The 14240-nt window shown below is 43.5% G+C and overlaps 2 protein-coding genes across 2 annotated transcripts; one reads left to right on the forward strand and one right to left on the reverse strand.

Moving 5' to 3' along the window:
* Positions 1-465: 465 nt before the first annotated feature.
* LOC101763045 (G-type lectin S-receptor-like serine/threonine-protein kinase At2g19130) lies at positions 466-3174 on the reverse strand. The gene has a single exon (XM_012847268.2). It carries the CDS (start codon positions 3051-3053, stop codon positions 579-581), a length of 2475 nt encoding a protein of 824 aa, XP_012702722.1. The 5' UTR covers positions 3054-3174; the 3' UTR covers positions 466-578.
* A 2389-nt stretch (positions 3175-5563) lies between these two features.
* LOC101763450 lies at positions 5564-8869 on the forward strand. The gene is made up of 3 exons (XM_004975249.3): positions 5564-6218; positions 7523-7663; positions 8609-8869. Exons 1-3 carry the CDS (start codon positions 6110-6112, stop codon positions 8713-8715), a joined length of 357 nt encoding a protein of 118 aa, XP_004975306.1. The 5' UTR covers positions 5564-6109; the 3' UTR covers positions 8716-8869.
* Positions 8870-14240: the final 5371 nt, after the last annotated feature.

A 14240-nucleotide genomic window follows, 5' to 3' on the forward strand; every position in this document is an offset into this window, starting at 1 on the left:
GAGTGTCCGGCTGAGACACTCGGCGAACGTTTGCGTGTGCCGAGTGTATGCGCCTGGCACTCGGCGAAGCGGACTTTGCCGAGTGTCACACGTCTAACACTCGGCAAAGGTGTAACGGCCGTCCCACGCTGTTAGTGCACGACGCACGTGCGCCGCACGCGATACCGATTTGCCGAGTGTGTCTCTTTGCCGAGTGTCGTGGAGTTGTTTGCCGAGTGCCTGATTTTTGGCACTCGGCAAACCTCCTTGTTGCCGAGTGTTTTATGTTCGCCGAGTGTCCCGTTGTGTACACTCGGCAAAAAGGCTGTTTGCAGAGTGCTCGAGAAAATGCACTCGGCAAAATTTTTACACTCGGCGAATTTACTGTTTCCGGTAGTGAATAGTAGGATTTTCTCATTGAGTTTTTAATTTATGCACTAAATGACTTGGATTTCCAATAATAAGAGATCAAATGAAGAGATGCGGTAAAGAAATTACTTATTGTATTATGTAATACTTTACTGTTTTGAGTTGTTACACTCTACATTAGAACCTAAATACTTCAGAAAAAAATAAAATTAGCAACAACTTCGAAAGTATTAGGAACTACTATACATTGAAGCCACATTAGAGCTTTCCGTTATAGCTGCAAGTAGTCTTGGCATCGGAGGCATATCAAGCTCCTGAAGACCCTCTAGAACTCGAACAACTTCACCCATTGTTGGCCGATCAGACTCATTATCCTGGATGCACCAGCATGCTACTTTGCAAACTCTTTCTGCCTCATCCAAGCTGAAGTCACCATGTAATTCTGGATCCACCAAGCTCTGCACATCTCCCTCGTGAAGCTTGCTGATGGCTTGCACAGGGAAATAGGCAACACAGCAGCTGCTGCTAGTGTGAACTACAGATGCATTCCTTCTTCCTGATATGATTTCCATCAGTACCATGCCAAAGCTATAAACATCAACTTTTGATGTAATAGCAATCCCGCTAAGCCACTCTGGGGCAAGATACCCCATAGTTCCTCTGAATGTAGTTAGGACCCGGCTAAAATCCCTTCCTACAACCGAAGCCAACCCGAAGTCTGCAATTTTAGGGACAAATGATTCATTGAGAAGCACATTTTCTGGTTTGATATCACAGTGTATGATGCATTCGCGGCAGCTCTGATGAAGGTACGATAATCCTCTAGCAACTCCAATGGCTATCTGATATCTGGTGCTCCAGTCAAGGACTGCAGCTTTGCTCTGGAACAGATGGGAATCAAGAGAACCATTGCACATGTGCTCATACACAAGTAGCCTCTTATCACCTTGGCAGCAGAAACCAATCAACTTGACCAAGTTGATGTGTTGGATCAGTCCAAGTGCGCCCACCTCTGCCCTGAATTGCTTCTCCCCCTGACGAGCACCGTCAAGCCTTTTTACGGCTACAGCAGTAAGGTCACCTAGTACTCCCTTAAACACAGAGCCAAAACCTCCTGCTCCCAGCTTCTCTGAGAAATTTTTTGTAGCGCGGCCTAAATCGGCGTATCTAAAGGCAACAACTCCAACTCTACCTTCACCGGTGACATGTGACGATGACGCACCGCACCAATTCAATCTGTTCCTTGAAATCACTAGGAGCATCATGAGCATTATCAGCCCAAAACCGATAACGCTTGCAGCAATAACAACTCCAGCTACCGGTCGTCTTCTTGTACCTCTCGGAAAATCTCCGGCGGCAAGGCGAATGTACAGAGTATCCTGAGAGCTGATCTCGATGCCATCATTCTTGTTCACACTGAACAACTCCCCATGCCAGACAGAGCACTTGCTGCCCTGAAAGGAGTAAGCAGTGCAGGAGCAGTTGCTGCGGCATGCCCATTCGCATTCGCTCCGAGTCGCAGCCACAGCATCCTTGGGGCCATAGGGCAATGTGACACTTGCTATGGGGTGGAACACGTCTGTCGAAGCTGAATCACTCCTGTTGGCATTGCAATCCAATGGAGTGTTCCTGGAACACCCTCCTGTCCGGTCACCGAGCTCCCAATCCCCAGGCGACGCCAGGGAGAAGCTCTCCATGCACTCGCAGGGCGATGGGGAGCTGCCGGTGCAGACGGTGAACGGCCCACACGTGGCGTAAGGGCGGCACGGATCCACGGGCTGGACGTAGATGCTGTGCCATGACTGCTCCGCCTGCGACCACACGTTGAGCTTGGTCTGGCCAGACGTGTCGAGGGAGAGGAAGGTGGCAGACGACTCGTCCGGAGAGGTGTACATGTAGTACTCCTCCTCGTCGTTGTCGACGTACTCCGGCACGACCAGCCCGCTGGTCTGTGGGTTCATGCTCAGCAGCGCCTTCAGCGCCGGGATCTGCATCGGCGAGTTGTCTGGCGACCACGACCAGTACACCTTGGAGGGGTAGACCCGACGGCTGACCATCACCCTCCTGGTGCCGTTGGTCTCCAGCCCCACGCTGAAGGAGCCGAGCCCCGGGTCGGTCCGGCTCTTCCACGAGATGCCGACGCGGTTCAGGCCGGTGACCTTGTTCCAACCGATCTTCGCGCCGGGGAGTGCGACGTCGGTCGGGTCGTCGAAGCTCTGCCACAGCACGGCACTGGACGACGGGTCTTGGACGACGAGGTTTCCAGTGGCCAAGAGGATGGCAATGGTGGTTGCGTTGCTGGTTCTGTTGTTATTGGTGATGTGGGTGGACCAGATGAAGGGTTGGGTTGAGTGGTTGGAGACGACAGCAAGGTTGCCATCGCCGGAGATTTGGAGCTTTGTTGCTCTAAGGTCGGGGTCGGCGATCGGCATCTCCCGGTTGGCGACCCAGACGGGAGTGAGGAGAGGGATCTTGTTGAACCATACGGCGAGGTACCAGCCGGGAGAGGTGGACGACTTACTGTTGTTGCCGGCGTCGGGCTGGAAGAAGCCGAGCGCGAACTTGCCGTTGCTGGAGACGAGCTTTTCGCCGGCGGTGAGCACCTGGCCTGGCGCGAGAGTGTCATCTTTTGCGGCGGTGCTGGGAGGAATAATTGTGTGCAGGGAGAAAAGGAGGAGGCCGAGGAACAAAGGGAGGGTAGGCATGGCTGGTATGGGCGTACTGTGCTTGCCCTCTGCCTCTGCTCTGCTATTCCAAGAAGGAAGCCTAGAAGAGCAGAGGAGATAGGTTTGAGGAAAAACACACAAGGGAACCAAGACAACTGGCGACGACGCGACGCCGCTGCATGCGTGCAGGTCAAGTTCATATAGATGTTGATCAAAACAACTACAGCACTGTACTTGGCGGGGACTTGGATCACGTACTTTGGTCAACAATTCTCTAGTGGAACATTCCCTTGGAGAAAACGAGTAAAGTTTTTTCAGCGTCCCATGGTAGCTACACCTTGTTTGGCTTCATTTGTTGAACTTGAGAAAATTGTATAAACTGTTTACGTGTATAGCATATTGACATAAGTTTAAACACAAACTTTGTCTAAAACTATGATAATTAGTATATATGCTCCAACAAAAAGAGATAAATAAACTAGAAAGAACACATATTTGTCTTCATTGTAGAGCGCAACATCATCATATTTTTACACAAAATTTTGTGTGGAAACTTATTTGAGCATGCTATGTGTGTATGCATTTTTTTTTTGCAATGTTCTCATGTGCAAAAAAAGAAAAACAAAGTCCAAATAGGGGTGCCTAACATGGCAAAAAAATTGAACCACTTGTTGCAGGTTGCAGGGACCATCACCTCCGATTCATTGTCCCAGGGACCATCACCTCTGAACCGTCTCATTGTCCCATTCTGTACGCGGCAAGTTGAGGAAGACGACTAAGACCATGTCGACAAGCAATAGTGTATATAGCGCATTTTAAACGTTAACTTCTAGAGGTGATTGCACATCCGATTCGAACTGCTGACCGGTGGCGATTGCCTTATTTGTCGAGGAAGGTTAATCATTTAAAATATTTTCATTTCGTTTATTCCCTGTGTTGCTAAGATCTTATCCAAGATCCTTTCTGCATTCCTAAAAGACGAGGATGTGTATGTTTTCCCAGTTTTTGTGTCCTTTTTTCTTGGGACTAGTTTTTGGGTCCTTTTGTAAATCCGGTATTGTGCCTTTTCTATATCCCTCAGAAATTCAGATGCTTGCAATCACGAGCAGAAGTGATTTTCCGATTAATTCCATAACTAATTGGTATAGCATATTTACCATTGATAATATCAGCATGGAAATAAAGATGAGCATTAGTAATGCATGTGGATCGACTTGTTATCATGTTGCTGAATGCTGATTGATTCGAGACAGCACTGGCCGGTACTGCCAACCACTTGGCCACTTGTACGTAATGGATGCATGCACTGCAAGAGCATCTTGGTACCAATCTGCCTTGGAAGATTACTTTAATCTGGTCAACCATTACAAGTGAAACCATTCGGGAACTCAAACAAAAGCAACTGAACCACATGTTTCAGGGACCACCGATCGATCATCTCATTCAAGTGCAAACGCATCTCATCATCATCAAATCTTCCCAATTTTGTCATTTAATAGCTACATGCGTGGTTACAAGATGGGTTTAGCGAACAAGCAGCGGAAGTAACAAGGGGTAGAAGTAGAATATGTTGAGCATTTTGACCAAAAGAAAAGGAAACAGTTTGTGCTACATGCTGTGAACTAATCTCTGCCACTGATTATAAGTAGCCATTGCAAGCATGATGCCGTGACAAGTCAGACTCTTTTTCTGTCTCTTTTTACGTTACCTGCCATGCTCAAAAGTTCCTTCACAAACTGCAAGCATTGCTAAATAGCACTAAATTTTCCAAAGAGCTTCACTCAGCATAAACCACCGAGAAAGAAGCGGATGATTTCTTAAACAAATATATGTTGCTTGAACACGTATTGAGGATCGCAGTGGATCTGTTAGCGACTCTGTAACAACCTTCTAACAACTTTGGTAATTAGCGCCTTGTTTGAAACTGATCAGAAAAGGGTCAAAATCTCTAAATACAAATCTGTGCTGAAATGTGCAAAACAGGAAACGTCTCAACTTTGGAGCCCTTTATTTCAAAATTTCCAATATAAACTCGAGCTAAACTCTATACAAAACTTTTAGAGATACAGGCCATTAACAACTTTGATTATTAGGGTTAGGCCAAAATCTGCACAAAAGGTTTTCAAAAACGAGGTCAAACACAGCCAGTTTGATCAACATGAGCAGCTCGGCTGAAATGTTTCAAAGTCTGAAAGGTTCAGTTTTTGATGAACTTTGACGCGATTTATCTCTAAATCCGTTTGAAATCTGGGAAAAAACCCTTTGTAAGGTTGGAACTCCGTTGTTAGGCCTACAAGTTTTGTAAAGGGAGTTTGTGGCGTGCAGTTCAAAAATCCCAAGTAAATTTGCCCCAAAGCAGGCTTTTTCCCTGCCCTTTTGCTCTGCCCGCGACGTAACTCAACGCCAGAGAGCGCCATCACGTTCGCCCCGAGCGCTGCCTGCCCCGTGGCACGCCATCACCGGTGGCCTGCCGGCGCTCTATCCCTAGTGGGGAAGTGACAGGATGATGCACCCCACTCCCCAATCCTACGACGCACCAATCTCCTTCCACCTGACACGATTTCCCTCGCCTTCTTGCTCACGACGCCGCACATGGCCGCTCGCTCCCCAGCGCGCCACGCTCCGCCGCCTCACTGGCTAAGCCGCCTTCCCCCAACCCGTGCCCTGACAACGACGCGATGACGCCCGGTCTCACCAACCCGCTTCCCTAGCAACCCCCGCTCTAGCACGCCGCGAATCGCCCCGAGCCAATGGCCACGAGATTTCGCCCTGCGCACCCTTGCGCCAATGGCGCCACCGCCCAGTCTCCTAGCGCCACGGGCCCCAACCCCTCCCTCCGGCCCCCTCTGTCAACGCCAGGAGCTCCGCCTCGATCACCCTCTCCTCCCCGGCTCAATTTAAGCAACAAATGCGCCGCCGGTGCCCCTTCCTCCCCACGCCAAGCACCTCCGCTTCCCTGCTTCCGAGCGCCGCTGCCAAGCTCCCGTGGAGCCCCCTGCTCCGCCTAGCCAAGCTCCTCACTACCGCTCGTTCCAGCACCGCCACCACCTTGGGAACCTCCAACGCCCGCTTGTTGGACTCCCGGAGCCCCGACGATGCCGGAACGGCCGCCGGAACTCTGCCGCCGAGCCACTCCCCGTCCCCAAGCCGTTCCGCCTCTGCCGAGCCCCCTCCGACGCCCCAACCACCGCCCATCGCTTCCTGGTGAGCTCTCGCGCCTCCCCTGCCTGTTGTTGCCCTTGATTAGCCCCGGGACTTGCCGGATTTGAGCCTGCCAGCCGCCATGCCGCCATAAGGACCTCCCTAAGAGGAAATAGATCTTTCAGGGACCCGGCCGTAAAACACAAGGACCTATCGGTGAAACCTTAAAACTTATAAGGGGTCACGTGCAAAAGTGTTTCGGTATATTTGATTTATTTAGGCAGAAATATAGGTTAACTTTGAAAATGCACCAAAATTTGTAGAAAAATAAGAAAATGAAAACTCAATTTTGTTGGACTCGGCAGTGTCTAGTTTGATATAAAAATAATCTTGCACATGTTACTGTAGAAATGCTTGGCTTGTGATTTATTTCTTGTATAGCTCATTTAAATCATAACAAATCAACAAAAAATGCTAAAAAGATAAATCCAACTCCCAGGTGTATGTTTCAGAGTGTAGAAACTTAGAAAAATGGTTAGGATCCTAGCATAGACATTTAAGTCACTGTTTTAGTTTATTAATGGAAATCTAGGGATAGATTTTTCTTTTTGCATAAGATTTAATCCAGATATGAGAAAAATGTGAAACATCTTTGAATAAGTCAGTAATGAAGTGTAGTTCATAGGGAAAATATGAAACCTTGACTAAAACTTGATGAAACCCACTTTTGTTTTTAGAGAAATATAAATAGGAGTAATATATGGAAAATAGATGTCCTTCACTAAAAATTATGAAAAATTCACCAAAGACTTTGTTTCACCCATATAGCTCGATGTTAAAATTCATATCTAGATTCATTATAGTTTGTGAGTTAAAAATAGTTAAGTGCATTTTACCTTAGGGTAAGGAAAGACTTTTAATTATTTTTGTGCAGCTCTAATGGATCCCAAATATTTATAGTAGCGTAGTAGTAACAAGAGTAGGTTGCTGGTAAAGTTCCACCTTCTTTTATTGTTGTTTGGTTAGTCAAACTAAATTTGGAAGATGAACTGGTTTATACACGATAAAGAAATCTTTGAATAAGAAAAAGAATGAATAGGGTATATTGGAAGAGGTAAAACAAATATTAGAAATAGGATAACTTTTCGATCTAAAGTTTGATGAACTTAGGTTATATATGAACACAATCACCATCAAAATAAGCCGAGACGTTTAAATCATGAAACACTTATGCTATGAGAAAGTTGTATTAACTGTCGATCTAAGTTGCTTACTAATGTAACGAAGTTTACTTTACAATAATATATGAAATTCCATTCAGACCCATGAGCTTGCATCTTGAATCTTTTGCATTGCACATCATGTAGAACTGAACGTCGCCGACGGTACGTACGAGCTCCACCCTGCGCAGGACGAGGAACAAGCCGCTGATCTACATCACATGGGAGTTGAGCCCGTGCAGGAGCAAGAGCAAGCCGAAGACCCACTGACTTTTTCTGAACCTGAAGGTAAGCCCCGAAGCATGAATTCCTATCTTTAAATACTTGCAATACAGTTGATTGCTTTGATTATGCATTTACGTTCTAGGAGTTGATTGAAACCGTAGATGCATGAACTTAAGTACCCTTGATCTGAACACTAGTATGATAAGTCAAGTAGTTGCAATGCTTAATAGGACTCGGTAAAAGTCAAGTGATTTCTAGTCACTCGCGAGTTATAGGAGTTGAATGATTTTCCTTTCATTGCAACTATAAGGACGACGGATGGGGCAGGGCTCTATGAACTGTTTTTGGTGGTCGGTGGATTGCCCCATTTGTCTACATGAAATTGGACTAAGGTCGAGATGTGATAGTGTTCGTGATCAAGTGTTTGAAAGTACTAATCTCATACCTAGTATGGGATGGGGAAGCCTAGTACCTGATTGAACCAGGACGTGGGCATACCTCCCCACTGTCTCTGGAACGTGGTTCCCCTGCTGTAGCACGTGGGTACAAGGGCTGCCATGGTACGGCGTCATCCGGGACCGTGGGGTATTGTGCCCAAGGGAAGTGGGCCCGGCCACATGTGTGGGATTGATGGGAACGGCTGACAAATGAAGCGACCCATCGTAGTACGCGGATGTCGTGGGATTAGTTTCGCTATGCATGGTTAATAAATTCGAATCGATTCGTCTGCCTCTCACAGTTTGGGACTACTTGATCTCTATGCTACACTGAGTAAGAATGGAACATGACGATGAGATTAATATTGACACTTGTTATAAATTGCTTGGAAACTATGCTTGCTTAGTATAAGATGCTAACTTAGATTGGGTAATGAACATAGAACTTTTGGCAAAAACAAACCCCTCTAGCCAAAAGACTGCATGTCTAGGTGTTGGTGGAATAGTACCACCTGTTGGTTAAGTCTTGTTGAGCATAGTTGCTCAGCCTTGCTTATGGCACCTTTTTCAGGTAATGAGAATGAATTCGCTGCAAATGTTCCTTGGCCCACTCAGCTCCCTCCGAGCTGGTCGGTTGAGTGGAAACCCTCCTTAGACGGTGAGGATGGGGATTGTTGATGTCATGATCGGCTTCGTCATGATATCGTGTATCGACGTTAGCTTCCGCTCGCATTTTATCTTTCGCTGTTGAACACTTGAAAACGTTGTGGAATTTCCAAAACTTTGATGTAATAATTGTTGAACTATGTTTAATGTGATGGGAATATTGTAATCTCTGTGCAACTACTCACCTTCGTGTGAGCTCGCTTTCTCAATCCTGAGTTAAATGGTTTATCGGATGAAATCCGACGGACGACCGAATTGATTCACTTAAAGTGCATGATCGTGTGTTAGGCGAGTTAAATGTAATTTAGCCAAGTTAATTTGGACGGTTCCGCCGTCAGACTCAAACTCCAAGAATATATCATTGAAACATGTGTCCTCATGACCTCATCCAGGTTCGAAGTGAGACAATCTTTTAAATTAGAACAAAGCCGGGGGATCTCCCCCTTGGTCGAGTTTTTTTAGTACAAAGGCCTTCAAATTGATGCAACAATTTGCAGCATTATTTGGTATTGCTGTGCTCAAAAGTCAAAACGCACAAAGGCTTTTACAATTTTACTTGAAACAAGTGGATATATAGTGACCTTGAACTGATCAAAGAACACAAGAAAAAACTTCCTTTAGGCAGGCTAAATAGGTTCTGATATGCATAACTGGTCAATGTTAGAACAAAAGATACTTCAGGATGCTTTTCGATGTCTTCAAAACATTTATCAAACAAGGAAGATTTACCAAACTGTAAGCTTGAGTTCTTAGTAAAAGCTAATTTGTGAGTCGGCCAAGTCTTTTCTTTGAGTGAGTACAGGTACATGAGGTGGGTGAGGTGTGGTTGTGTAACGCTCCAATTACAACACAGTTCACCCTTACTCATAGCACGTTTTCACATTCATTCTCACTTTATGTAAAAGAATTAATCCAAAGATGCTATATGTTTGGATCACAAAGGATTATGTTATAGTCCGAATCTATTTAGACAATCAAGTGATATTAATAATCCCATAATAGCAGAATTTTGGGTCAAATATACGTACCAAAATAAAAAAAAACATGATAGCAGAAAATTTTCCTTATATATATGTTCTGACTTCTGATCTTCTGTATGCAGAAAACTTGGACTTAAATATGCTAAGAGACTTTGCTTCCTTTGATGTACCATTTTGATTACGTTCGTTCCCTATTTCTCAGCTAAATAGCTGATAAATACTGCAGTGAAAAGGGGCTGTTTGTGTTGTGTAGACGCTGCAACAACATCCTTTTTCTAAAAACATATGCTTTCAAATGTTCATATTGAACTGCAAACACTTTGTTGAGACTGCAAGCATGAATTCGTAGTAAAAACCCAATGTTAATAAGTCTTTGAGCAAAACAGAAAAGCTATTGAGATCAAGTTTGGATAGACAAACTTTTAGGAATTGCAAACACCCATTCACCGTTGGCTGTATTGTGGCTATGCCAATATGCAATAATTGCATGAATATTATCATTTTTTGTTTTTACATTTGAGTTTCCCAGTGTGATAGTTTAGTAGAATGATGACTAGCCTGTAAATACCCTGCTCTCATACATCAGTAATTAGAATGTTATTTTTTATTGAAATTGATATGGCATTTCCACAGTTATAATCAAATGTATGAGAAATTTTAGAGTGCTTGAAAAAAATGGGAGCTATCCATCTAGCGAAATCGAACGGTGGAAACAAAGAAAGTACCATGAAGTACCTAAAGAGAAGTACCAATTTGGTGGGACCAAATACCAAAAATAGTGAGGAATTATTATGATGCCCTTTTAATTATGTGTAAATCTATTTAATTATTTTTGGTAGGAAGGATAAGAAAAGAAAGTACCTACAAGTACCACTGGTACTTTAAAAGCATTGTAACAAAGCTCGTACTATTAATGTACCATAGATAGAAATAGGAAATCAGAAGTGATTACCAAACCAAAGCATCATAAATGTATAACTTTTTAATTAGTTCTTCCTCATGTGGTGCATGTATATGTGGATATCCATGCTCTTGTGACAACTTATATATACTCACTACATTTCTGCGTTGATCATCAATTGATCTCCTAAAAATCAATGTTGCAAGCTACGAGTTGGAGGCATCAGGAATGGACATTTGAATCAAGATGCCTCATACGCAAGAAATGGTACTAGCTATGAGTTATTCTATCCAGCAAGCAATCCAATATTGTTGGTATAGTTAGTAAATATCACCGAGAAGGTCTCACACATAACAAAGTCACTAACACGCCATATTGTCCATGTGGCTTGAGTCATCATATCAATCTTATGAACCATAATAAGAGTTAATGCAGCACTTGCATTAAAATACACTGATAGACTCACAGTAGTCTAATTTTGAAGAAGCTTTATTCTGACTAAGAGCTACTGGTGTGTGCATCAGGCTATGCTAACAGGATTTATACAAGTGAATATATAGTCTGATCACAAAAATATTGTTTTTTAGTTATGATTGTTTTTTTTTAAATGGAAAGTTATGATTGTTGTAATGCCATTTTTCAACCACATCACATGTCTACATTGCTGCAATCCATATGCATGTAATCTGTATGCCGAAACCTCTTTTTCTGTGATTTTTCCATACCTCTAATGGAGAAGTCTTGTGGTGCATCACTGGCTATAAAAGCATGTGTAGTTCATTCTACCACTCCCAGGACACTAGGAGTAATAGGTTCATAGCACAATAAAGAGCTCAAATTACAACCACCAACTTTTCGTCTGCTAACAGTACTACCCTACAACTTTTCGATGTTCTAAACCTGTAATCTTTTTTTGGGTTGCAAACTAAAATGCAACATATAAGATAAGGATCACAACTCATAACTGAATATATATACTGCAAATGAACTTCTGCTCCATATTGCAAATCTCTTGTTGTGATTGTTGCAAGATCTTTGATCAACCACACAACTTACCACTATGTTGTTCTAGTGTATCAGAAAAGTGAAAACCTTCTTCTGTTATTATGTTTTCAAAAAAAAATATTTATTCATAAGAGAGGATTAGTTTATTGTGCACTGGACTCATTCTTGAAACACGTGGAGTTTTCAACTCATTAGCTTAGAGTAATGCAAGGGATACGTATCGATTTGTATACTTCAACCTCTTGTGTTTTATTGGTTTCCCTTTTTCACATCTCCAGTTGGAAGTATCTTATAGTGCGTCACAAAGGACTTGAGTTTGTAGCCTCCCCAACCAACTTGGATCGCTTCTTCATGAAAACTAGGGGTGGACCCACAGGTATGCTGGGTGGACCACAGCATACCCTGGGCCCTAGCAGGAACTCCTGCACCTCCTCTGACTGCTCATCCTCAGTCGTCTGCTTCACAAAGGCAGATACTTGATACTTGCTCCGGAGGTCATGGGAGACAATGGTAAACACCCGCGAGACAAAAAGGCCGGCACCGAGATGCGCAGATGTTGCTGAGTGGTGGTGCTCAGAAGCCTGCTGAGGTCTGCCATTAAATCTTGCCTCTGTTGTTGCTCTTGATCTAAAACTCATGATGCATCCCATTCCCAATACAAAGCTCTTCAAGAATCGCCATTGAATTCCAGTTACAATGCTATTCACCATACTCGCCATTTCAGACTAAAGGAGGTATGAATTTTGTTTTCAGGTTGTAGACATTGATCGTTGCATCGGTAAGAAGGTGATATGTTACTTCCTCAAAGGATGCAGTTTTATAGGCATCCGTAAATTCAGATTTATGTTCTCATCAATTCACCCACTGAGCAGTGCGTGCACGTACACACATTATTTTTTTGGGACAATGAGAGCAAGTAACATATGCATAAGTCAAGGAATAAGCTAGATGATAGTGTTTTAGATGATTGTCTAGTCACATTCATTGAGCGAGATATTTTCTTCCAATTGAATGAAGAAGATATACTCAAGATATTCATGTCATTCAAAAAATGGCGGGTAAACAAAGCAAACAAATAATATTGTAAGTTTTTTTATGCTATATTTTAAACTATTTGTATTTCATTTGAACTATTTATATTGTGATTTGTCATTGTTTCTAGTTTAGTCTTTGAATTTAAGACTTATCATGTTATTTAGTGCATGTGGTTTACCGAATTAGGATATGGTTTTACAAATTGTAAATGGTTTTATTGAATTGCATAAGATTTTTTTTCAGCATACCATGTGGTAAAATCCTAGGTCCGCCACTGATGAAAACTATCGTTCTCATGCAATGGGATAATCAGATTTCGAGGTTATATGCCCAACGACGGAAGCATGCAAATAGGCTTTTTCAAAAATAATTTGCCATGATTATCCATAGAACCAAAATCAAATTTTCCCTTGCAATGGTTATCCCTTTCAAAAATTTCGGGTTTTTTCCCTTCTTTGTATAAATGAACATTTTCTAGCTACTATCTTTCCTAAAAGAAGGGATCACCCCACCTGTTCTATAATGGCAGTGGTACTTATAGAAGGTGAAGCAAACTTTCATGTACGCAATATAATTTTTCCCTTCTTTGTATAAATGAAGATTTTCTAGCTACTATCTTTCCTAAAAAAGGGATCACCCCACCTGTTCTATAATGACTGTGGTACTTATAGAAGGTGAAGTGAACTTTCATGTATCGCAATAAAATCTGACAACCAAAAGCAACAACCAGCAAACCAAAACACTGCTAAATGTAAATGGTAGAGGCTACGGAGAGTGCTCACATCCATGGTTTCTCATCGTATATATACCTCCCAAGCTAGCCACCATGTCCTCCCTACATGCCTACTCCATCTCCGTGTAAATCGACCATACTCATGCAAAGTGAATAAGTGAGGATTTGGAGGCGCTTGGAATAATGCTTGGGCGACGAATTCCACAGGGATGATGGCTGTGTTCGGTTGTGCTTCTTTGGTGGCTGCAGCTGCAGCTGTACAGCTTAGCTGTTCGGCTGCAGGCCTATAGCAACCTGCATCATTGCATGAGTATGGCTGGAGCTGCTGATGGCGGGCTACAAGTGTTGTAGTACTGGCTGCAGCAGCTGCAGCTTCAGCACAGCCACAGCCATCACAACAAAACACAGCCGATATGGTGGTGCACAGAAGATCACTGCACTCGGAATACCAGTGTGCAGCAGCGCTCCTCTTCTTCTCATCACCAACATGCTGGTGCTACAGTTCTATGTCGGGACCGAGAGTAATTGTATGCAGCGGTGCTGCAATACTATCCCATTGCAGGACTGCGGTAGATAGACGCTACCTTGCCTTTTACTCTCAAAGCACCAGCTCTAGCTAGCTAGCGACTGCTTCCAAGCTAGCGACTGCTCCTGGTCGTGCAATCTCATCTTTGTTGGTTTCGAGCAGACTCAAAACCATGCAGTAGATGAAACCTGCGAATGAAAGCATTCTCTGTTAACATTTCATGTTTGAACTTTTCATCAGGATGGGCAGATACTACTATCTATAAATTCACAATACAACTACGGCATTGTTGGCCGAGCTTTAATTTGGTTAGATTTTTCAATGAAGCAAAAAAACCACCAGAACATGCAGGATAAC

This window comes from Setaria italica, chromosome VII, assembly GCF_000263155.2.
Source record: "Setaria italica strain Yugu1 chromosome VII, Setaria_italica_v2.0, whole genome shotgun sequence".
In the NCBI taxonomy this organism is placed as follows: Eukaryota; Viridiplantae; Streptophyta; class Magnoliopsida; order Poales; family Poaceae; genus Setaria; species Setaria italica.

Bases quoted from the DNA above. Each gene is read 5' to 3' on its own strand.
- LOC101763045 (XM_012847268.2), bottom strand. From the start codon at position 3,053: ATGCCTACCCTCCCTTTGTTCCTCGGCCTCCTCCTTTTCTCCCTGCAC.
- LOC101763450 (XM_004975249.3), top strand. From the start codon at position 6,110: ATGCCGGAACGGCCGCCGGAACTCTGCCGCCGAGCCACTCCCCGTCCC. The intron at 6,219-7,522 runs GTGAGCTCTCGC...CACATCATGTAG, and splicing joins CCACCGCCCATCGCTTCCTG to AACTGAACGTCGCCGACGGT. The intron at 7,664-8,608 runs GTAAGCCCCGAA...CACCTTTTTCAG, and splicing joins GACTTTTTCTGAACCTGAAG to GTAATGAGAATGAATTCGCT.